The sequence below is a fragment of the Ornithorhynchus anatinus genome, chromosome 3, assembly GCF_004115215.2.
Source record: "Ornithorhynchus anatinus isolate Pmale09 chromosome 3, mOrnAna1.pri.v4, whole genome shotgun sequence".
Taxonomy (NCBI): domain Eukaryota; kingdom Metazoa; phylum Chordata; class Mammalia; order Monotremata; family Ornithorhynchidae; genus Ornithorhynchus; species Ornithorhynchus anatinus.
This window is the reverse complement of record NC_041730.1, coordinates 128077101-128101913: the sequence shown is the minus strand read 5'-3', so window position 1 is coordinate 128101913 and position 24813 is coordinate 128077101. Positions and strand designations below refer to the sequence as shown.

Here is a 24813-nt window from a genome sequence, read left to right as displayed (position 1 = left end):
ATTTGAAGGCCAACAAATGCTCAGAGTTTTCCTCCTCATCCTTGCACCGCCGAAGACACCTTGATAATGAGTGTTTCTTTTTATGACTTACCCTCTCAACTTTAAGCTCCTTGTGGGCAGGTAACCTGTCGTTTGTGCAAATGAGGAAGAAAATAATGAGTAAATACCCAGTGGGACTGAAGGGGGGCTGGTCTGACTGGGCCGGATTGGGCATCGAGCAGAGACATAATGGTAGGGCAGGCTGGCCAGGGTTCATCCAAGACAGTGATCAACTCTACTCTCATATCGACCACCTACAAGCCTTCATTTTTTTTTGTTGTTGTTGTTAGTATTTTGTTAAGCGCTTACTATGTGCCGAGCACTGTTCTAAGCACTGGGGGAGATACAAGGCAATCAGGTTGTCCCACATCGGGCTCACAGACTTCATCCCCATTTTACAGATGAGGGAACTGAGGCACAGAGAAGTTAAGTGACTTGTCCAAGGTCACACAGCTAAGTGGCGGAGCCGGGATTAGAACCCATGACTTCTGACTCCCAAGCCCATGCTCTTTCCACTGAGCCACGCTGCTTCTCAATGTTGAAGGGAAGCATAATCTCCTAGTGGAAAGAGCACAGGCCTGGGAATCAAAGGAGCTGGGTTCTAAGCTGAGTTCTACCCCTTGACTGTTGGGTCAACTTGGGCAAGTTACTTAATTTCTCCGGCCTTCAGCTTCCTCCCCTGTAAAATGGGGATTCAGTCCATGTTCTTCTTCCTAATCAGAATGTACACCCATGTGGGACAAGGATTGTGTCAGACCTCTTTTATCTTGTATCTACCCTGGTGCTTTAATACAGTGTCTGGCACACAGTAAAGTACTTAACAAATGATATGATAATAACAGTACTATTAATAATAATAATGTTGGTATTTAAGCGCTTACTATGTGCAGACCACTGTTCTAAGCACTGGGTAGTTTCAGGGTAATCAGGTTGTCCCACGTGAGGCTCACAGTTAATCCCCATTTTACAGATGAGGGAACTGAGGCACAGAGAAGTTAAGTGACTTGCCCACAGTCACACAGCTGACAAGTGGCAGAGCCAGGATTCGAACTCATGACCTCTGACTCCCAAGCCCGGGCTCTTTCCACTGAGCCACGCTGCTTCTCTTACCACTACTTGTAACAGTAACAATATTGCATTGAACATGGATTACTTTTTGGGTCAAGCAATCAATGGTATTTCTTCAGTACTTACTGTGTAAAGAGCACTGTACTAAACACTTGGGAGAGTACCATATAACAGAATTTATTATTATTATCATTATTATTATTACACGCCCACTAACTGCTACTAAAACTGTGAGTTCTCCTGCTTTTCAGGAAACCCCAGTTACCCTAATTGGCAAATCATTTTGTGTCAAAGTCTTTTTAATGAAAATGACCAATCTTTCTTCAATATAAAACATTATTTGTGTTTCTGTGATTTCACTCTTGGTCAGTTTGGTAGCCTTAGGCTAACTCTGGTAAAACTCCTTAACTGTACCAGAATCCTGGCGGAGTAGGATGCTGGTTTCCCAGAACCCTGGGTGGGAAAAATGTGAGATGGTTTAACTCCCAGCGCATTTGAATTTGACATTTTGTTCCCCTCAAGAGAGCTGGGATTGTGTCTGCCTACTCTACTGTGCTCTCTCAAGCTTTTGGTACAATGTTCTGCATCCATTAAGCACTATTAATTAATGCCATCAATCGATTGATCTTGTTTCTCGCCCCATCCTCAGCCCCACAGCACTTATGTACGCATCTATAAATTACTTATATTGATGCCTGCCTCCTCTCAGCGTGGCTCAGTGGAAAGAGCCCAGGCTTGGGAGTCAGAGGTCATGGGTTCTAATTCCGGCTCTGCCACTTGATAGCTGTGTGACTTTGGGCAAGTCACTTCACTTCTCTGGGCCTCATTTACCTCATGGGGATTAAGACTGTGAGCCCCATGTGGGACAACCTGATCACCTTGTATCCCCCCCAGCACTTAGAACACTGCTTCACACATAGTAAGCGCTTAACAAATACCATCATCATTATTATTATTATTATTATTGTTCTGAGAAGCAGCATGGCTTAGTGGAAAGAGCACGGGCTTGGGAGTCAGAAGTCGTGGGTTCTAATCCCGGCTCTGCCACTTGTCAGTTGTGTGACTTTGAGCAAGTCATTTCACGTCTCTGTGCCTCGGTTACCTCATCTGTAAAATGGCTATTAAGACTGTGAGCCCCACTTGGTTCAACCTGATTATCCTGTAACTACCCCAGCGCGATAGAACAGTACTTGGTGCATAGTAAGCACTTAATTAATTCCATCACTATTATTCTGGGCGGGGAATGCGTCTACCGATTCCATTGTATTGTACCCTCCCAAGTGCTCAGTACAGTGTTCTGCACACGGTAAGTGCTCAGTGAAGACCAATGATTGATCGATTGTCTCGTTGTGTTCTCTCGGGCTCTACAAGGTTTTTGGATGAAGTTCAGTCTCACTCGAGTGTGAACAAGATGAGCGTCCAGAATCTTGCCACCGTGTTTGGGCCAAACATCCTACGTCCCAAAATGGAAGATCCAGTGACGATAATGGAAGGTACAGGTTGGAACCAGTGGAGGGGGGCGCGGGGGGGATGCAAAAACCAGGCAGCACCTACTGATAGTGGTTATAGGAGCCATCCGTACAAATTTCCCCAACCAGAATTGTAGACATACAACATCTTTTGCTGGGCCTCTCTTCCAGTGCTATCTCTTTCCTGACAATAATACGAGAGCTTTTGAAGACAGACAAAGAAAAGAAATAATAATTTTCTCTTGTGTTAGGAATCAGCAATTACATAGTAAACAATTAAATAGCCCATGATCAGGTAAGCCTTGTTTAAGGGATAGGTAATTTTGATGAAAGACTCAAGGCTTCGTTTTATTTTCTCTTTGGCAAAGTCTCTAGTCCATCCAGGATGGCTTGGGAGCCACATCTGGCGTTCCCAGACTTCTGTAGATTGTCTTGGTTGCAGGTAGGTCTGGTGCATCTTTTTGGCCCTGGTGAACCAGGCAGGATTAAAAAGCTTATCGCCTCACTTTCAATGATGCGCCTTTTCCTAGCGACTCGTGACGGTGCCTCAGACGTGAAGAATCCGTAATAGGGAAATGTTCTATTTTGAAAAGCAGCGTGGCCTAGTGAATAGAGCAGGGGTCTAGCAGTCAAAGGGACCCGGGTTCTAATCCTGGCTCCTCCACTCGTATGTAAGTCATTTCACCTCTCTGGGCCTCAGTCACCTCATTTGTAAAATGGGGATTCAGACTGTGAACCCCACGTGGGACATGGACTGTGTCCAACCTGATTAGCTTGTTTGTACCTGACACAAAGAAAGCACTTAACAAATACCATAACACCACCACCACCAATAATAATAATAATAAAAAAACGTAGTCAAGAAAAGCCAGATATTAGGGTGGAAGCCTTTTACCGCATATTTGCCATTAGGCCCAGAGGAATAAGGCTACTCTGGCTACTTAACCTCCCCCTTCGCTCCTGAGCCATCCCTGCCAACGTGCAGTTTCAGTAAGTGCAGACTTCCAGGAGCCCTTGCTCCCCACTCCTCAAGCAAGAGTGAGGCTCAGGACTCCGGCAGAAATGGGCCTGCAGCCTATAAAATAATAATTATGGTATTTGTTAAGCTAGTTAACAAATTTGTTAAGTTAGTTAAGTTAGTAAGAGCTTGCTAAGCTCTTACTAGGTACCAAGCACTGTTCTAAGCACTGGGGTAGTCAGGGATAATCAGGTTGTCCTACGTGAGGCTCACAGTCTTAATCCCCATTTTACAGATGAGGTAACTGAGGCACAGAGAAGTTAAGTGGCTTCCCCAAGTTCACACGGCAGGCAAGTGGAGGAACTGGGATTAGAATCCACATCCTCTGACTCCCAAGCCCCTACTCTTTCCAGTAAGCCATGCTGCTTCTTTAATGATGTTATTTGTTAAGTGCTTACTATGTGTCTGGCATCTTCCAGACCTGCCCTGGAAGATTAAGTACAAATGACCTCTTGTTTTGAGGTCTTCTAGAGGCAAAAAGGGCTCGGGACTCACTGGGTTATTAGGAGAACCATAGAATCTTGAGTTCAACTCTCGCACTGCCAAGAAACGTCAGTCAAACGTATTTACTGAGTGCTTGCTGTGTGCAGAGCACTGTAACAATAATAATAATTACGGTATTTGTTAAGCCCTTACTATGTGCTAAGCACTGTTCTAACCTCTCAGATAGCTACAGAGTAGTCAGGTTGTCCCACATGAGGCTCACAGTCTCAATCCCCATTTTACAGGTGAGGTAACTGAGGCTTAGAGAGGTGAAGTGACTTGTCCAAGGTCACACAGCAGACAAGTGGCGGAGCTGGTGTTAGAACCCATGATCTTCTGACTCCCAGGCCCGTGCTCTATCCTCTACGCCATACTGCTTCTCCATCAAAATCAAGTTCCCTGACCGGGAATCGAACCCAGGCGACAGTTCTGAGAGTGCCGAATCCTAAACGCTAGACCACCAGGGAAGCTAAGCGCTTGGGAGAGTACGGTATAAGAATATAACAGTCCACATTCCCTGCCCACAACCAGCTCCTCCCCAGCTTGGAGAAGAAGCCCTGAATTTAATTCTTGCTGGGGGGTATAGGCTGGGAGTTGTTTGGACTCCCCTTGTTGCCAGATAAGGAAGGGATTACCCTTCAAGGAGGCAGTGCAGCCTATTAGAAAGTGTCCGGGTCTGGCAATCAGAGGACCTGGGTTCTATTCCTGGTACTGCCACTTGCCTGCTGTGCAACCCCAGGCAAGTCTATTCACTTAACTTCTCTGTGCCTCAGTACCTCATCTGTAAAATGAGGATTAACTGTGAGCCTCACGTGGGACAACCTGATTACCCTGTATCTCCCCCAGCGCTTAAAACAGTGCTCTGGACAAAGTAAGCGCTTAACAAATACCAACATTATTATTATTATTATTATTATTATTCCCTGGGCTTCATTTTCCCCATCTGACAAATGGGGACTAGGAGACCAGTTCTCCCTCTGTCTTAAATGGAGCTTAGCACTTAAGAGATACCAACATTTCAGTTGCCGTATGGAGAACTTTCAGCACCTCTATGGAGAGCTTTAATTGGGAAACTCAAAGTAGTGGTGGGGAAGAGAAGATGACTTAAGGATGTAATAAGCCAAAGCCTCAGACGATGCTGTATCCCAGATGAAAACTGGGAATCCATTGCTGAGGATAGGCCGGCACGGAGCTCTGCCATTAAAAAGGGAGTGGTTCTCTTGAAGGAAAACCTTGGTTTGAGAAACAAGGAGGCAAAGGCAGTGTTGCCTAGTGAGAAGAGCATGTGCATAGGCGTCAGATGACCTGGGTACTGGTCCCAGCTCTGCCACCTGTCTGCTGTGTGACCTTGGGCAAATTACTCTGTGCCTCATCTGTAAAATAGGGATTCAAAACCTGTTTTCCTTCCTACTTAGACTGTGAGCCCCATGAGGGACAGGGACTCTGCCTGACCTGATTAGCATATACCTACCCCAGTTCTTAGGAAGTGCTTAAAAATTCCCCTATGAAAGTGAAACAGCCCCAGGTGCTGTCATCATGAACGGCAAACATAATCATAACCATAATAAGCCGCCTACATTAACACAGCCCCGAAATCCCAGCACCAAACTAGTAAACCTTCAGAAGCAGAAGTTCTCAATGGATTAAAGGCTTGCTTCCCACAGTCAAGCAATAACTTGAATTTGAAGGCCAGCAAATGCTCAGTTTTCCTCTTCATCCCTACACCTCAGAAGGCAATTTAGTAATTAATAATAATAATGTTGGTATTTGTTAAGCGCTTACTATGTGCAGAGCACTGTTCTAAGCGCTGGGGTAGATACAGGGTAATCAGGTTGTCTCACGTGAGGCTCACAGTTATTCCCCATTTTACAGATGAGGTCACTGAGGCACAGAGAATATAAGTGACTTGCCCACAGTCACAAAGCTGACAAGTGGCAGAGCCGGGAGTCGAAGTGATTCCTTTTCTGACCCCTGACTCTAGACTGTATGCTTGTTGTGGGCAGGGAAATGTCTACCAACTTTGTTATACCGTGTACTCTCCCAAGCACTTAGTACAGTGTTCTGCACACGATATGCACTCGATAAATGATAGATCGATTCATAGATTCTCAAACCTGTCAGCACTCGTATTAGAAATCAGGGTTTCACCAACGTTCAGACAACAGATTCTATTGGAGAGTGGGGGAAAATGAGTCCGATCCCTTTCCTAGACCTATTAATCTGTCTCAGAGCAGGGTTCACGTAAGCATAATTCCGAGGTCTATCTTCCTTAGCACGTCATTTTATAAAGAGCTGTTCTTGCGAAGCAAACCGAGGCCCTGAAGCTCAGTGAAACCCTCCTTCTGATTGGTCAGCAAGTTTCTTGTGTTCAGTCCCACTGGAACTATTTGTGGGTTCATCTAACATCTCCTGGGAACTTCAGAACAATAGCTGCGGTTCAGATTTCAGCAAGATTTACACAGGCTCCCGGGAGAGGAGGTTGGCCCTCTCTATCGTACTCCGTCACATAATGGGCACTGGGGACTCCTGGGTTCTCTGTGCTAGAAGCTCGGGAGATAGGGTGGTCCTGGCTGTCTGTGAACCCAGAGTGTGAGCAAACCTCTAGTAGTTGGGAACAGTTCCCCAGTTAGCTGGAAGCACAATAATTGAGGGCAAAGAGCAGGCAGGTCAAATTCATCCCTGTGGAAGGCCGCATAGGCCGAGATCCACTGGATCGTGGATCACAAATTCCTTCATTCATTCATTCAATCAATCGTATTTATTGAGCGCTTACCTTGTGCAAAGCACCGTACTAAGCGCTTAGGAGAGTACAGTAAAACAATAATAATAATGTTGGTATTTGTTAAGCGCTTACTATGTGCCGAGCACTGTTCTAAGCGCTGGGGTAGACACAGGGGAATCAGGATGTCCCACGTGGGGCTCACAGTCTTAATCCCCATTTTACAGAAGAGGTAACTGAGGCACAGAGAAGTTAAGTGACTTGCCCACAGTCACACAGCTGACAAGTGGCAGAGCTGGGATTCGAACTCATGACCTCTGACTCCAAAGCCCGTGCTCTTTCCATTGAGCCACGCTGCTTCAAACAGACACATTCCTGCCTACTCTAAGCTCACAGTCTAGAGGGGGAGACAGACATGAATATTAATATTAATGAAATGTACATCGCCTTAATTCTATTTATTTGCTATTGTTTTAATGAGAGGTTCTTCCCCTTGTTTCTGTCTATTGCTATTGTTCTTGTCTGTCCGTCTCCCCCAATTAGACTGTGAGCCCGTCAAAGGGCAGGGACTGTCTCTGTTACCGATTTGTACATTCCAAGCACTCAGTACAGTGCTCTGCACATGGTAAGCGCTCAATAAATACTATTGAATGAATATAAATTACAGATATATACTTAACTGCTGTGGCGATGGGAGGGAAGATGAATGAAGGAGCGGTTTTTAAACTGTTAGAAATTACTATTATGTTCTTGGCAAATCGATCAGTCAGTGGTATCTACCGAGTGCTTGTCCATTAACTGTCAATCAGTAATTCATAAGTCGGAATTGAGTGTTTCGTATGTGCCGAGCACTGTACTGAGCACTTGGAGGGGGGGAATACAGTAGAGTTAGCGGATGTGATCCTTACCCTCAAGGAGCTTACCATCTAAGAGGGGAGATAGGCGCTAAGATAGAATACAGGTAGAGGAAAGCAGCAGAGTTTAAAGATAGGTCCGTTAAGTGTGGACTGCAGGCTGTAAGCTCGCTGTGGGCGAGGATCCTGTCCATCAATTCTGTTCTACCGTCCCAAGCATTTAGTGCAGGGCTCTGCGCACAGCAAGTGCTCAATAAATACTTTTGATTGATTGTTGGGGAGATGAGGAGTGAGTACTGAAATGCTTAGCGGCAGTGGAAGGGGCAGGAAGTGGGGAATGATGAGATTGATCAGAGAAGACTTCCTAGAGGAGACTGGTCAATCAGGGAAGACCTCCTGGAGGAGGTGGATTAATCAGGGAAGACCTCCTGGGGGAGATGGCATTTCAGGAGACCTTTGAAGAGGCGCAGCATGGCACAGTGGGTAGAGCATTGGCCCGGGAGTCAAAAGGTCGTGGATTCTAATCCCGGCTCTGCCACGTGTCTGCCGTGTGACCTCGAGCGAATCACTTCACTTCTCTGGGCCCGTTACCTCCCTCATCTGTAAAATGAGACTGTGAGCCGCACGTGGGACAGGAACCGTGTCCAACCCGATTTGCTTGTATCTAACCCAGCACTCTGTACAGTGCCTGGCACATAGTAAGCGCTTAACAAATACCATATTTATTATTCTTATTATGATGCGAGGGAGCTCCCAGCAGAAGGGAAGGCACGAGCAAGAAATCGGCTCTGAGAGAGACAAGTACCAGGTAGAGGGTCGGCCCACTGTTAGGCCCTCACCCAATACCGGGGATCGATAGACTGCTGGATTGATCTGTGGCAAATGAGCTGAGTTCTCTACCTCTCCACCCCGCCACCTCTCCACCCCGCCACCTCTCCACCCCGCCACCTCTCCACCCCGCCACCTCTCCACCCCCGCCCCCAGGTACCTCGCTGGTGCAGCAGCTGATGACGGTTTTGATCAGCAAACACAGCCAGCTGTTCACCGCCGTGCCCCCGACCTTGCCCGCGGCCACGCTCGCCCCCCGCCCGGGCAGCAGAGGCGGGTCTCAGCGCAGCGCCGTGGAGTGGATCTCCGAGGAAGGCGGGGAGGAGGGCCCGTCCCAGCCCGGCGCGTCGAGCCCCACGGCCGGCCCCGCGCCCGCCCCCCGGGCCGCCTCGCTGGACGCGGCCACGGCCGCCGCCCTGGGCAGGGCCGCCCCCCCGGAGCGCGAGCCCGGCGGCGGGCCGGCCCAGCCCGCCACCAGCCCCGGGAAGCGGGGCCAGACCCTGCCCCACTGGAAGTACTCCTTCCGGCAGCCCGGGGCCCGCTCGCTCAGCCCCAAGCCGGGCAGCTCGGCGCTGGACGTGTCGACCCCGGCCTCCTCGGGCGGGAACTGGCTGATGAACGGGCTGTCCTCCCTGCGGGGCCACCGGCGGACCTCCACGGGGGAGCGGGCCAAGGACTCCGGCTCGGCCCAGCGGCTGTCCACGTACGACAACGTGCCCGCGGCCGGCCTCTCCCTGAGCACGCCCAGCGTGGCCGGCACCTCCTGGTCCGCCTCCTCCTGCGAGATCTCCGCCGTCGACTCCGTCAGCAGCTGCCCGGCCTGCCGCGCCAGCGACTCTTCGGCCTGCGACTCCCTGAGGACCGAGTGGGCCCCCGGCGGCGACGGCCGGTCCGCGGAGCTGGGCCTCGGCAGCGGCGAGGGCCTGGACGTCTGCGGCGGCAGCGGCGTGGGCGACAGCGAGCCCGGCAGCTCCGCCGGGGCTTCCAGAGACTCCGCCCTCTGTTCCCGGGCCCTGCAGAGCCTGGTCTCGGAGCTCCAGGCCGACCTGGGAAAACAAAGGACTGAGTTCGAATCCAGTATCAGAAGGTAAATGGCGCGGGATGGGCCGGGAGGGGGCCGACCCGCCGCCCGGCCCGCGGTCCCTCCTGGCATTCGGATCCGGACCTCGGCCCCCGGGAGGGAGACGGGGCAGGACAGACGGGTAGAGCACGGGCCTGGGAGTCAGAAAGACCTGAGTTCTAATGCCGGCTCTGCCACGTGTCTGCTCTGTGACCTCGGACAAGTCGCTTCACTTCTCCGGGCCTTGGTTACTAATCTGTAAAATGGGGGTTAAGACTATGAGCCCCTGTGGGACAGGGGCTGTGTCCAACCTGATTAACTTGTATCTATCCCAGCGCTTAGAACACTACTTGGCACATAGTAAGCGCTTAGCAAGTACCGTAGCTATTGTTACTACTAATAATAATATCCCTGCTTCCAGCCCACACTGCCGTTCCTGGGAATGCTACATTTCCACTGCCAGTGCTAGGCACTGCCAGCTCACCCTGGGGCTAGAGAAGCAGCACGGTGTAGCGGATAGAGCACTGGCCTGGGAGTCAGAAGGTCATGGGTTCTAATCCCAGCTCCACCACTTGTCTGCTGTGTGGTCTTGGGCTAGTCACTTCACTTTTCTGTGCCTCAGTTACCTCAACTGTAAAATGGGGATTGAGACTGTGAGCCCTATGTGGAACAGGGATTATTTTCAACTTGATTTGCTTGTATCCACCCCAGTGCTTCGCACAGTGCCTGGCACATAGAAAGCGCTTAACAAATACCATAGTTATTATTGTACAATGCAGTCAGAGCTAATTCAGGCTTACAGGGAGGGAGAACCTAGATCTCCTCCCCGTTTTACAGCTGAGGAAACTGTAGCACCAAGAAGTCAAGTGGCTCCCCCACGGTCACAAAGCAGGTTGGTGGCGGAGCTGGGAATAGAATCTCGGACTCCCGGGCTTAAGTTCTTTCCCTTAGGCCATACCGCTTCTTTATTTCCATCCTCCTTCGGACGGAAATGATCCCCAGAGCAGGACAGCAAGCACAAGAGTCACTTCTGGAGCTCTGAGCACCTACCTGGCCTGAGGTGTTATTTTTTGGTGCACCAAAGCGGAGCATTCAAACAGGATTGTTTCAGCAGCTGTCATAATGATAGCTTGTGTTTATAAGAGAAGCTTTCATCTGAAGAATGCAGGGTACTTGAAATCCGTCATGGGAAGATCTCGCGGGTTTGCCGCCGAGCCTGTGGGTTCCCTTGGTGGTTTAGGAAATCTGTTTGGGAAGAGTTAGGTGCGGCCCTGCCCGCCCAGTGGCAAGAGATCCGCCTGCCCGCCTGCCTGACTGCCTGACTGCCTGACTGCCTGACTGCCTGACTGCCTGACTGCCTGACGACTTGAGCCCTTCCAGCCTCAGGTTTCTATAGTTACCAAGTATAGTTACTTGGCCTCGGGGATTATGACTGCATAGAGTCAGGGCATCGCCTACCAGACCTCTGCTCCCTGTCGGTCAGTAAGTCAATTATATTTATTGAGTGCTTACTGTGTGCGGAGCACTGTACTAAGCACTGGGAGAGTTCAATACAATGATAAACAAACATTCCCTACCCGCAACGATCTTGGAACTCCATCAGGTAGGGAGTGGTAGGTTAGATTGATTCAGACTTCGGGATTCCAAATTGCTTGCTTAGAGACCTGAATGGCAAGAGGAATCTTGTCTTATGCCGTCGAGTCGTCTCTGACCTATAGCGACGCCGTGGACACATCTCTCTCAGAAAGCCCCACCTCCATCTGCAGTCGTTCTGGTGGTGTATCCATAGAGTATTCTTGGTAAAATATGGAATTTGTTTACCATCGCCTCCTTCCCCGCAGTAAACTTGAGTCTCCGCCCTCGACTCTCTCCCGTGCCGCTGCTGCCCAGCACAGGGGAGTTTTGACTTGTAGCAGATGGCCTGCCACTCGCCACCCATTGCCCAAGCTAGGAATGGAACGGAATAGACAGGCCTCTGCTTGACTCTCCCTCCCGTAGTCGAGACTGGTAGAGGACTGGAAACTCTCCAGGTGCCACCCTGAGAGGGGAAAGAGGAATCTTATAGTTTCCTTTTACTGTAGGTTAATCAATCAGTGATATTTATTGAATGCTTACATGGTGCAGAGCAATGTATGACAAACTTGGGAGGGCACATAGAGGGGATAAACATAATCCCTGCGTCAAGCAAAAGTATTTTTTTGAGCACTGGGGTGGGCAGAGAATGGCAGTACGCTCAAGCACTTAATACAGTGTTCTGCCCAGAGTGAGCACTCAAAACCTACTACTGATCAAGAGAGTGCCAAGGTTAGAATAAAGATCCTGACCCTCAGGAGCCCTCTGAATAGAATGAGTCAAAGCTGAGCAACAGTGAGAGAGAAAATGCCCCCTGCCCCACTAGAAGCAGCGTGGCTTAGTGGAAAGAGCACAGGCTTTGGAGTCAGAGGTCATGAGTTCGAATCCCAGCTCTGCCACTTGTCAGCTGTGTGACTGTGAGCAAGTCACTTAACTTCTCTGTGCCTGTTACCTCATCTGTAAAATGGGGATTAAGACTTTGAGCCCCACGTGGGACAACCTGATTCCCCTGTGTCTACCCCAGCGCTTAGAACAGTGCTCTGCACATAGTAAGCGCTTAACAAATACCAACATTATTATTATTATTACTTCCTACCCACCCCTTTGGCTTCAGTACGTGACCAGAAAGGCTTGAGAAGAAACATGGCCTAGTGTATAGAGCACAGGCCTGGGAGTCAGGAGGTCATGAGATCTAATCCCGGATCTGCCACTTTTCTTCTCTGTGATCTTGGGCAAGTCATTTCACTTCCCTATGCCTCAGTTCCCTCATCTGCAAAATGAGGTTGAGACCGTGAGCCTCAGGTGGGACAGGGACTGCCTCCAACACAATTTGCTTGTATCCACCCCAGCACTTAGTACAGTGCCTGGCACATAATAAGCACTTAACTATGATTATTATTATTATTAATAAAAGCTCTATCCATTTTGTCGTGATATGCGAACTCTTAAAAAAAAAAATGAATTGATCTCCAGAGCAGTTAAGAGCCACAAACCTCTTGCTGTGGTGGTTTTCTTTCCCATTTTATACCAGGCTGATTTTCAACTGGATTTTCCCCCTGGCCATAAAAAACTGAATGATAACTGAGGTATTTGTTAAGCACTTACTAGGTGCCAAGCACTGTACCAAGTGCTGGGGCAGATACTAGATAATCAGATTGGACAAAGTCCCTGTGCCTTGTGGGACTCAAAGACTAAGTAAGAAGGAGAATAGGTAGTGGATGAGAAAACTGAGGGACGGAGAAGTTAAGGGACTTGTCCAAGATAATAATAATAATAATATAATAATAATAATAATGCTTGTTAAGTGCTTACTTTGTATCCAGCACTGTTCTTAGTACTGGGGTGGATACGAGTTAATCAGGATGGGCACATTCCTTGTCCCTCATGGAGCTCTCAGTTGAAGTAGGAGGGAGTAGGATTTAAACCCCATTTTATGGAAGATAAAACTGAACAGATAAATTAAGTGACTTGCTCAAGGTCACACAGCAGAAAAGAGGTGGATCTGGGATTAGAAGTCAGGTCCTCTGACCTCCAAGCCTTTCCACTACACCACACTACTTCCCAGGGTCACACAGCGAGAAAGTGACAGAGCTGGGATTGAAACCCAGATCTTCTGACTCCCAGGCCTGGGCTCTTTCCACTAGGCCATGCTACTTTCCATATTTTTATTTCAAATGCTCAACCTCCCTCCACCTCAGCTCCCTGGCTCAGAAGTAGCACTCCTGTCTGTGTGGCCCTGGAAAAGAAATTCCATGGATGTGGAATAAATCGGGGGTAGGGGTAGGGTTTCCCCCAGAAAAAGGCTCTAAATTCCAGGGCATCTGGACGATCTCTTTCAGAACGGTGTCTGTGACATCGTTCCATGCCCTGAGAAACACACGGGACATCACATGGATGTGGATGTGTGGATATCCACTCTATGTGTGGAACTTTGGGAGCACCCACCCCACCTTGTTGAGCCTCTCCTCTCAGTTTTAAAAAGTACTCCCCAAATCCAGGACTGCCATAAAATCAGAATTCCCCAGATCGGGATTCAGAGCAGCAAACAATTTCCACAGCCTTGAGCTCTTGGTCATTCCTGCGAGCAGGAAGTTCCACTAGGTGAGCTCCTGGAGACTGTTTAGAAGAATGGAAACTGACAGAGAGCCGATGGGGTCCAGGCATTTCCCTAAGCAAGATTTTTGACTTTTCTCCTGAAGAAGTAGATTTGGGGATGAAGTGAGCATGCTCTTTACATTCATTAGGAAGTAGCTGCCAAGTGTCTCAACTTCAGTGACACTTCTTCCCCTAATCTATTTTGCACTTGGACATCCTTTGCCTTGTGCGAAAAGCTTCAGTAGATCTCCAGGAATCAACCCTTCAGTGGTATTTACTGAGCGCTTGTGGTATGCAGAGCACTATACTACCCACTTGGGAGAGTACGGTACAACAGAGTTGGTATTCATATTGCCTGCCCTCAAGAAGCATACAGTCTGAAGGAGGTTGAGGTGCTTGTGGCCAGGGAGCATGTTTATAACTCTACTGTAATGAACTCTCCCGCAAGAACATGGGCTTGGGAGTCAGAAGACGAGGGTTCTAATTACAACTTTGCCACTCGTCAGCTGTGTGACCTTGGGCAAGTCACTTCACTTTTCTATGCCTCACTTCCCTCATCTGTTAAAGGGGGATTAAGACTGTGAGCCCCACGTGGGACAACTTGATTGCCATGTATCTATCCCAGTGCATAAAACAGTTCTTGGCACATATTAAGCGCTCAACAAATACCATCATTATTTATTATTTATTATGTAATACAATGCTCTGCACACAGTAAGTGTTCAATAAATATCCCTGATTAAGAAAACCTCCCTCACTTTTTAATAGTAATTATTAAGCACTTTCTATATGCCAGGTGCCATACTAAGCGCTGGGATAGATACAAGATAATCAGATTGGACACAGTCCCTGTCCCACATGGGTCTCACAGTCTTAATCCCCATTTTACAGAAGAGATAAATGGAGTACAGAGAAGTTAAGTGACTTGTCCAAGGTCACACAGCAGATAAACTGGCGGAGCAAGGATTAGAACCCAGGACCTCTCACTCCTCGGCCCATTCTCTTTCCACTAGACCACGCTGCTTCCCATCACTTACCATTGCTTCTCATTGAGGATGAGACTCAATCTGATTGCCAAACTGATCTTTTCTCCTCCAACTGAACTGAACCGCTAACTCGTTAAAGAGATCACCTTTAGAGGAGCAGCATGGCCTAGTGGAGCACAGGCCTGGGAGTCAGAGGGCCCGGGTTCTAATCCTTACTCCACCACTTCTCTGCTGGGTGACCTTGAGCAAGTCATTTCATTTTTTCTGTGCCTCGGATTCTTCACCTAAAAATGTTAACCCCATGTGGGACAGGAACTGTGTCCAACCTGAATAACTTGTATCCACTCCAGCTCTGACAGCCATACTTGATACGTAGTACGATGTATAAACTATACACATAGTTTAACAAATGTCATCAGTCAGTCAGTGGAATTCATTAAGCACTTACTATGTGCAGAACCCTGTGCTAAGCACTTGGGAGAGTACCATACTGCAGAATTAGCATATATCTTAATGATGATAACTTCCAGGGTAGCTAGAACGAGGGAACAAACTTGTCAACCAGGCACACGCCTAAGTTTTAAAGGAAGTGGGAGGTGGGGAAAGGTAGAAAAGATGGCCTATAAATTTAAAAGATGTCTTTTCATTGAATTCCTCCCTTGCCCTAGTGGATAGAGGTAATAAATACTTGATGCTAATGAAACAGTACTAATTTCCCCATCTGTAAAATGGGGCAGAGGGGCTAGTGAAAAGGGGTGGAAAAGAGCCTGGGCTTCGGAGTTGGAGGTCATGAGTTCGACTCCCGGTTCTGCCACTTGTCAGCTGTGTGACTGTGGGCAAGTCCCTTCACTTCTCTGGGCCTCAGTTACCTCATCTGTAAAATGGGGATTAACTGTGAGCCTCACGTGGGACAACTTGATCACCCTGTATCTCCCCCAGCGCTTAGAACAGTGCTCGGCACGTAGTAAGTGCTTAACAAATACCAACATTATTATTACTTGGGCAGGAAGGCACTTCCTGAATACAAAACAGAAGTCACTTAACTTCTCCGTACCTCAGTTACCTCATCTGGAAAATGGGGATCGAGACTGTGAGCCCCAAGTGGGACAGGGACTGGACTGTGAGCCCCAAGTGGGACAGGGACTGTGTCCAACCTCATTTGCTTGTATCCACCCCAGCAATTAGTACAGTGCCTGGCACATACTATGCACTTAAATAGAATAATAATAATTATTATTAGTAGTATTATTTGAACTTGAGCTTCTGTTTTTCGGTAGGGTGAGTGGCTGTCAGCAATCCTTGGAGGGAGAGAGGAGTGACCTATTAAAGAGAGTAAGCAGTTGGCAAACTGGGCTAGTGAAAGAACAAGGATAAAGTGGAGGGTAGAAGAAAGGTCTGAAATCCCAAGGGTCAGGCAAGAGAGGAGAAGACAGGTCAAGATACGTTAGGATTCTGGAGACCAAGGAATTGGGAAATGGCAGTGTTCCCTAGGAGAAAGAGCATGGGCCGGGGAATCAGATAACCTGAATTCTAATGCTGACTCCACCACTTTACTGTGTAGCCTTGCACAAGTCACTTAACTTCTCTATGCCTCAGTTACCTTATCTGTAAAATGGGGATTGTGACTGAGAGTCCCATGGGGGCATGGACTGATTATGTTGTATCTACCCCACTTAGTAGAGTGCCTGACACATAGCAAACACTTAACAAGTATTATTGGAAAAAAAATGACTCTGGCTTTGGAACCCAGAACCAAGGTGGCTGGTGAAAAAAAAAAGACCAGGCTGGGCTCCTGACACCCGTGGTGATCAGTCTATAAATCAAATTTTCGTGTGTGCAGAGCACTGTATTAAGTGCTTGGGAGAATACAACGGAGTTGGTAGTTGCGATCCCTGGCTTCAACGAGCCTTCAGTCTAGTGAGGGTGTAATGATGCCTATTTTAGTCCTGGCCACACTGGCCTCTACCTTTTAGCTCAGAGACTTCTTTCCTCAGTTAACCACTACCAGACAGACAGGTTAGGGGAGTTAAGGATGCAGGGGATGCACCCCAGAAAGTTTCACCTGCCTCCCTGTAAAAGGAGGGACTGTACTTGATGGCGGGGGAAGAGAGAGAGAGATCCCACTATGACTGGAAAACTCACAGGCCCCTTGGTGAGAGTGTGTGCTTTAGTGGTGGCCCTGGTTTGCAGTGGAAACAGAGCTATGATTTTTTTCACCCCCTCACTCACAATGAACAGGGACAAGGATATAGAAATATCCCGACTCTGCCACTTGCCTGCTTTATGACCTTGGCCAAGTCCCTCGACTGCTCAGTGCCTCAGTTTCCTCAACTGTAAAAAGGGGGATCAAACACTTGTTTACTCTCCGGTCAGACGGTGAGTCCCATGAGGGACAGGGACTAGCTCTGATCTAATTGTCTTGCATCTACTCCAGCACTTAGTACAAATGCCTGACATATGTTAAGTGTTTAATGAATGCCACAAGGATGATCATCATTATGAGAAGAGAGAAAGTGGCTTCAAAGGGCCAACAGCTCAGAAAACCACCATTTTAGGCCTTTTCTTCCCTGACTAGGAACTGTCAGATCATGTCAGAGAGCTGAAGACTCCAGCTCAGAAAGCTTTGGGGATCCCTCCATACTGGAATTGGCATCTATGAGTAATGATAATAATCATCGTGGTATTTATTAAGTGCTTACTGTATGCCAGGCACCGTACCAAACGCTGGGGTGGATACGAGCAAATCGGGTTGGACACAGTCACTGCCCCACGTGGGGCTCACGGTCTCAATCCCCATTTTACAGATGAGGGAACTGAGACTCAGAGAAGTGAAGCAACTTGCCCAAGGTCACATAGCAGCCAAGTGGCAGAGCAAGCATTAGAACTCATGATGTTCTGACTCCCAGGTCCCTGTTCCATCCACTGTGTCATGCTGCTTCTCTGAGTGGATAATAATAATAATTGTGATATTTGTTAAGTGCTTACTATGTTCCAGGCACTGTACTAAGCGCTGGTGTGGATAAAAGCAAATTGGGTTGGACACAGTCCCTGTCCCATGTGGGGCTCACAATCACAATTCCCATTTAACAGATGAGGGAACTAAGACCCGGAGAAGTGAAGCGACTTGCCCAACGTCACAAAGCAGACAAGTGGCAGAGTCAGGATTAAAACCCACGACCTTCTGCCTCTCAGGCCCATGCTCTACACACTACACCATGCTGCTTCTCATATAATAACTGTGGCATTTAAGCACTTACTCTGTGCTAGACACTGTACTGAGCACTGTGGTGAATGGAAGCAGATCAGGTTGAACACAATTCCTGTCCCTCCTTCCCCACTCTGGGAGGTGATGGAATGGAGCCTGAGGGAGCCCATTCACTGAGTGTCATCAAGTACAAACCGTGGGGATTCCCAAACGGGCCGGAGAACTGTTTGCCAGAAGGGAGAAACCCTCTCTTGGGCTTTGAATAATAACTGTGGTATTTATTAGAGTGCTTACTCTGTGCCGAGCGCTCTACTCACCCCTAGGGTAGATATGTGATCATCAGATCGGACACAGTCCTTATCCAACAAGGGGCTCAGAGGAGGGAAAACGGGTATTGAAACTTCATTTTACAAATGAAGAAAATGAGGCACAGAAAAGTTAGTGACTTGCCCTAGGTCCCACAGCAGGCAGGTGGCCGAGCCGGAATTAGAATCCAGGTCCTCTGACTCACAGGCCCGTGGTCTTTCCACTAGGCTTTACTGCTTCTCCTCCATCTGGACTAAAATATCATTTAGGGTGTCTGTTAGGGTCCCAACTCTATGAAATGTCTCTACTAGTCTGGAATTCTCCCCGGTGGCAATTAAAGTTAGCCTTGCGGGGCAGCCCAACCCAGTGTACTCAGAGTCTCCACTTAGGCTGAGAGAAGCCTGAATTTTCCCTTGAACTCTATCATCAATTTGTTGTGAGGCTGGTGGGCAAGTCACTCTCCTTGTCCGTGACTCAGTTTCTCCAGGGGTGTTGGCAGTAACCATCCTCCCCCTTTAGCACTTGGGGTGGTGTGAGGTTTATGAGATAATAATGTCTTCTAAGATCCCTGGATGAAAGGCAAAATAGAGCTAAATATCATTGTTATTAAATCTCTGGACAACATATGAGGCTAAGTGAGGATGAGCTAGGTATTAGTAATGGTTTTATGTCTCATGTTCATACCTGAATATTTGGGGTGTGTGTGTGGGAAGTGCTACATATGCAGCTCTGATGACTTCTAGCTGCATCCCATAGGAATAAAACATCAGGCCAGGGCTATATATGTATATATATTGCTATTTAAATGCTTACTATGTGTAGATATAAGGCATTTGGTAATTGGGGTGGACACAGTCCCTGTCCCACGTGGGGCTCACAGTCTCAATCCCTAGTTTACAGATGAGGGAACTGAGTCACAGAGACCTGCCCACGATCACACAGCAGACAAGTGGCAGACTAGAACCCAGGTCTTTCTGACTCCCGGGCCCGTGCTCTATCAATTAGACCACACTGCCATCCCCTCAAGGAATCAAGCTCACAGACCCTGATTTTTCCATTTTTAAATTCTGTTTTTCTTTGACTGCATCTACACAAACACAATTCATTTCATTTGGATTCTTCCCCCCAAAATGATGATGCAAACATCTAGATATTTCTGGTGAAATTTTTCAGCCCCAAATTTGTGTGGGATTTTCCAAGTGGGGGCATGATCGGAGACAGAGTGTTTGCTAAAAGCAGATGCTTTGACCAGTTGAGGGAAGAAGTTCATAAGTGGGGAAAGGAGGGACCGGAGGTGGGGGCAGAGCTAGCCCAGTGATATTTATTGAGTGCTTACTGTGGGCAGAGCTCTGTAGTAAGCGCTTGGGGCAGCACAATACAACAGAGTCGGTAGACTTAGTCCCTACCCGTAAGGAGCTTACAGTCTACGGTTTGGGATGTAAATGACTACTGGTGGCCATAAACAAGTCATATTGGGAAGGTGTGGCACAAACCTTAGTACAAACATGTTAAAATATTCTAAATTAAAAGGAAGCAATTCATGTATGAAGCAGCAGGGCTAGTGGAAACAGCACAGGACTAGGAATCAGCGGGCTAGGATTCGATTCTGCCATGCCTGCTGTGTGACCTTGGACAAATCACCCACGCTGTGGCTCGGTTTCCTCAACTGTAAACTGGGGACTCAATATCTGCTCTCTCTCTCTCTAAGACTGTGAGTCCCATGTGGGGCAGGGCCTGTGTCCAATTTGATTATCATGTACCTCTCTCAGTGCTTGGCACAAAGTAAGAGGTTAACACCCAACCTTTACACTGGACAGGACTATTTTGTGAGACAAGGAGCCATGACTCCTGCAGCTGCAGTCTCCCTGATTCCAGCCCAATTAGCGTCTCCTTCATAAACCCATAGGGATCTGGTCCTTTAATCCTCACTTGGGAGCCTGGGACATCCCAAACTCATGAAAATCTCCCATAGTCCCAAGCCGCAGTGGGAAACGTGTGATCCCAAAGCCTCAGTAGGCTCCGGGTTGGGTGAAGAAATGGGTAATTCCCTGCTTGGGCTCTGAGAATTCTCTATTCAGCACCTAAGTGGCAGAAATTCCCCCAAGCTGACACATATGGGCTTGTGGTGGTACCGCTTTGTCTCTCCTTGAAGTCCAGTAAGTGACTGAGAACTCGTGACAGACCAGAATTGTTGAAGGGTGGTGGGAAAAGTGATGGCTAGATTATTCATTCAATTCATTCATTCAGTTGTATTTATTGAGCGCTTACTGGGTGCAGAGCACTGTACTAAGCTCTTAGGAGAGTACAGTACAACAATAAACATGTTTAGACTGTTATTGGGCAGGGATCGTCTCTACCTGTTGCCAAATTGTACATTCCAAGCGCTTAGTACGGTGCTCTGCGCATAGTAAGCGCTCAATGCAACAATAAACATGTTTAGACTGTGAGCCCATTATTGGGCAGGGATTGTCTCTGTTGCTGAATTGTACATTCCAAGTGCTTAGTAAAATGCTCTGCATATAGTAAGTGCTCAATAAATACTATTGAATGAAGGAATACATTCCCTGCCCACAGTGAGCTTTCAGGCTAGCATGAGTTTATGGACTACAAGCTCCCTTGAGACCATAAACTCGTATGTGAAGGGGACATGTCTGCTCATTCATTCATTCATTCAATCGTATTTATTGAGCGCTTAATGTGAACAAAGCACTGTACTAGACGCTTGGGAGAACACAATAGAACAACAGACACATTCCTGTCTAAGAGCTCATTCTGTTATACTGTACTCTCCCAAGTGCTTAGTACAGTTCTCTGCACATAGTAAGCACTCAATAAATATTACTGATTGCTCTACACATAATAAAGGTACATTAAATACTAACAACTGTTGGATATTTAGTAATAGTAATGGTATTTATTGAGCAACTGAGTAGCTAGAAATGACACTATTCATAATCCATAACGATTCCACTTCAAGTGCAGTGCAGTGTACTAGTAGACACTGTTCCTACCCTAAAGGAATCTAGGCTGTTCTCCCCTTCTAGGCTGTGAGCCCATCATTGGGTAGGCATTGTCTCTATTTGTTGCCGAATTGTACTTTCCAAGCGCTTAGTACAGTGCTCTGCACAAAGTAAGCGCTCAATAAATACTATTGAATGAATGAACGAATGAAGGATTTAAAAAATTTTAGTCTCCGGGCCATTTGAGTCATTCCCGTCTCGTTGAACGTGAGAATTCCAGACTCCCTGCAACCGAACCCTAAAATGCTGTCTCTTCTCTTGGTTTTAAGAATCGAAGAAACCAGCACCGAGCTGAGGACGCAAATGGTAAGATTGGAAGAGGAGCTGGATCAGGAGAGGAAGAAATACACAATGCTGGAAATCAAACTGAGAAACTCAGAACGTGCTAGGGAGGATGCAGAGAAACGAAACCAGCTTCTCCAGAAGGAAATGGAAGAATTCTTTTCGACACTGGGAAGCTTAACTCTGGGGGCCAGAAGCACTAAAGTTCCAAAGTAAAGGAAACTGAAGAGAGATAGAATTCTGTCTTTTTGGTTTTTGATTTTTCTTTTTTCATTCCAAACAGAGCAGCTGATCTCTGCTCCCTCTTGTCTACTCGTGTATCATGAGTAATAGCGAAGCGACTCTTTGCTCCTTCGCACTGTTGTCCTGGTTTACATATGCTATCTTATTGGGGCTATCAGGGAAATTAAAAGGTCGACTCGACTGCACCTTGGCCACGCTTTGGGTGGGGGACACAACATCTGACTTGCCTTCAGGGAAAGGCTATTTGGAATTCACCGTGGGGACCCGGTGGGGGCTCTGTATCTGCGGCCCCTCCGGCCAGGAAGCGGGAGTTCAGTTTGTGGGTCGAATGAAATTGAACATGAAAATGTGCATTCTTGATTAAATTTGCTTTAAAAACATGTCCTCTTGAAGGCTGGAAGTTTCTTCTAACTGCTGATGTTAAGAATGTTTAACCAATCAATGATAATAAAATAATAATAAACTAGGTGCTAAATACTATGAAGAGTGCTGGGGTAATCAAGGAATCAGGGGTAATCATGGGCCTCACAGTCCAAGTCAGAAGGAGAACAGGTCCCGAATCCCCATTTTGCAGATGAGGGAACTGAGGCACAGAGAAGTTTTGTTTGTTTTGTTTTGTTTTAAGTGGAATTTATTAAATGCACTGTATAAGCACTGAGGTAGATAGATACAAGCTAATCAGGTTAGACACAGTCCATGTTCTACATGGGGCTTGCAGTCTTAATCCCTGTTTTACGCCTGAGGTAACTGAGATACAGAGAAGCTAAGTGACTTGCCCAAGGTCTCATAACTGACAAGTAGCAGAGCCAGAATTCAAAACCAAGTCTTCTGACTCCCAGACCTGTGCTCTCTCCAGTAATAATGTTGGTGTTTGTTAAGTGCTTACTATGTGCCGAGCACTGTTCTAAGCGCTGGGGTAGAAAAAGGGTAATCAGGTTGTCCCGTGTGAGGCTCACAGTTAATCCCGATTTTACAGGTGAGGTAACTGAGGCACAGAGAAGTGAAGCGACTTGCCCACAGTCACACAGCTGACAAGTGGTAGAGCCAGAATTCGAACCCCTGACCTCTGACTCCCAAGCCCGGGCTCTTTCCACTGAGCCATGCTGCTTCTCTGCTATGTGCAGAGCACTGTTCTAAGCCCAGGGGTAGATACAGGGTAATCAGGTTGTCCCTTGTGAGGCTCAGAGTCCTAATTCCCATTTTACAGATGAGGGAACTGAGACACAGAGAAGTTAAGTGACTTGCCCACAGTCACACAGCTGACAAGTGGCAGAGCAGGGATACGAACCCACGACCTCTGACTCCCGAGCCTGGGCTTTTTCCACTGAGCCACGCTGCTTCTCCATTAGGCCATGCTGCTTGGTTGGGAGAGTAGACTAACCTCAGCAGGGGAGGAAGACAATGAAATTAATTACAGTTAGTGGAAGTCCCTGAGTATAAGGATACACAGATGCTGACTGGGTGGGGTAGTGACCCAAATATTTAATAATGATAATCGTGCTATTAAGCACTTTCTATGTGCCAGGGACTGTACTAAGCGCTGAGGTGGATACAAGCAAATCAGGTCGGACACAGTCCCTGTCCCACGTGGGGCTCACATTCTCAATCCCCCTTTTACAGATGAGGTAACTGAGACCCAGAGAAGTGAAGTGACTTGCCCAAGGTCACACAGCAAAATGGTGGAGTCAAAATTTGAACCCATGACCTTCTGACTCCCAGGCCCATGCTCTCCACTACACCTTGCTGCTTCTCATAGCTCCTCCTTCAGACTATTCCCCCCCATCTAGGCTGTAAGCTTGTTGTGTGCAGGGACTGTATCTACCAGCTCTATCATACTGAATTCTCCCAAATGCTTAGTACTGTGCCCTGCACTCATTTAGCACTCAATAAATACTATTGATGGATTGATTGATTGGAAAACTAAGGTTCTTTGAAGGGGTCGACCAGAAGTTCCGACAAAGGACCAAGGACACAAGCAGCAGTTCAATAAAAGGTTAAACGGCTTGAGCAAACCCTGTGCCTCATTTCCCTCATTCTGCAAAAATGGGGATTCAATATCTGTTTTCTGACATATTCGTTCATTCATTCAACTGTATATATTGAGCACTTACTGTGTGCAGAGCGCTGTTCTAAGCGCTTGGAAAGTACAGTTCAGCAACAAATAGAGACGATCCCTACCCGACAACGGACTCACGTATCTTGCATCCACCCCAGCGCTTAATACAATGATTAACACATAGTAAGTACTTAAACACTACAATTATTATTGTTATTATTACGGTTCACTCTGCTCTCCTAGAACATGGGGCTTCCTGGCATTAAGAACTCACGTTCTAGTACTAGGGCCTCGGTTGGCACCGCCTAAATTCATTCAATCGTATTTATTGAGCGCTTACTGTGTGCAGAGCACTGTACTAAGCACTTGGAATGTACATTTCGGCAACAGAGACAGTCCCTGTCCAACAATGGGCTCACAGTCTAAATGGGGGAGACAGACAACAAAACAAGTAGTCTGACATCAATATCATCAAGGTAAATAGAATCATAGATATCTACACATCATTAACAAAATAAATAGAGTAATAAATAATATATACAAATAGGCACAAGTGCTGTGGGGAGGGGAAAGGGGAAGAGCGGAGGGAGGGAGGAGGGGGAATGGGGAGGGGAGGAGGAGCAGAGGGAAAGGGAGGGCTCAGGCTGGGAAGGCCTCCCGGAGGAGGTGAGCTCTCAGAAGGGCTTTGAAGAGGGGAAGAGAGTTAGTTTGGCAGATGTGAGGCCTATACACCCTCCATACCTAGACTATAAACCCCATGTGGGACAGGGACTGTGTCTGACCTGCTTAGCTTGCCTCTACCCCAGTGCTTAGAACAGTGCTTCGCACATAGGAAGCACTTAACAAAAGAAGCAGCGCGGCCTAGTGGATGGAGCATCGGCCTGGGAGTCAGAAGGACCTGCATTCAAATCCCCGTTCCGCCACTGGTCTGCTGTCTACTGGGTGACCTTGGGCAGGTTACTTAATTTCGGTCAATCAATCGTATTTATGAGCGATCACTGTGTGCAGAG

At 47.5% G+C, this 24813-nt stretch overlaps 1 protein-coding gene across 4 annotated transcripts in view; it reads left to right on the top strand.

The window, feature by feature from the left end:
• Window positions 1–22127, top strand: part of ARHGAP22 (Rho GTPase activating protein 22) — a 359144-nt gene extending 337017 nt beyond the window's left edge. For all 4 annotated transcript variants that reach the window (XM_029061129.2, XM_029061128.1, XM_029061131.2 and 1 more), the window contains 3 exons: window positions 2479–2600; window positions 8635–9565; window positions 21492–22127. In XM_029061129.2, the coding sequence (XP_028916962.1) occupies window positions 2479–2600; window positions 8635–9565; window positions 21492–21720 (1282 nt within the window). In that variant the 3' untranslated portion in view covers window positions 21721–22127. The remainder of the gene's footprint in view (window positions 1–2478; window positions 2601–8634; window positions 9566–21491) is intronic.
• The last annotated feature ends 2686 nt before the right edge of the window (window positions 22128–24813 follow it).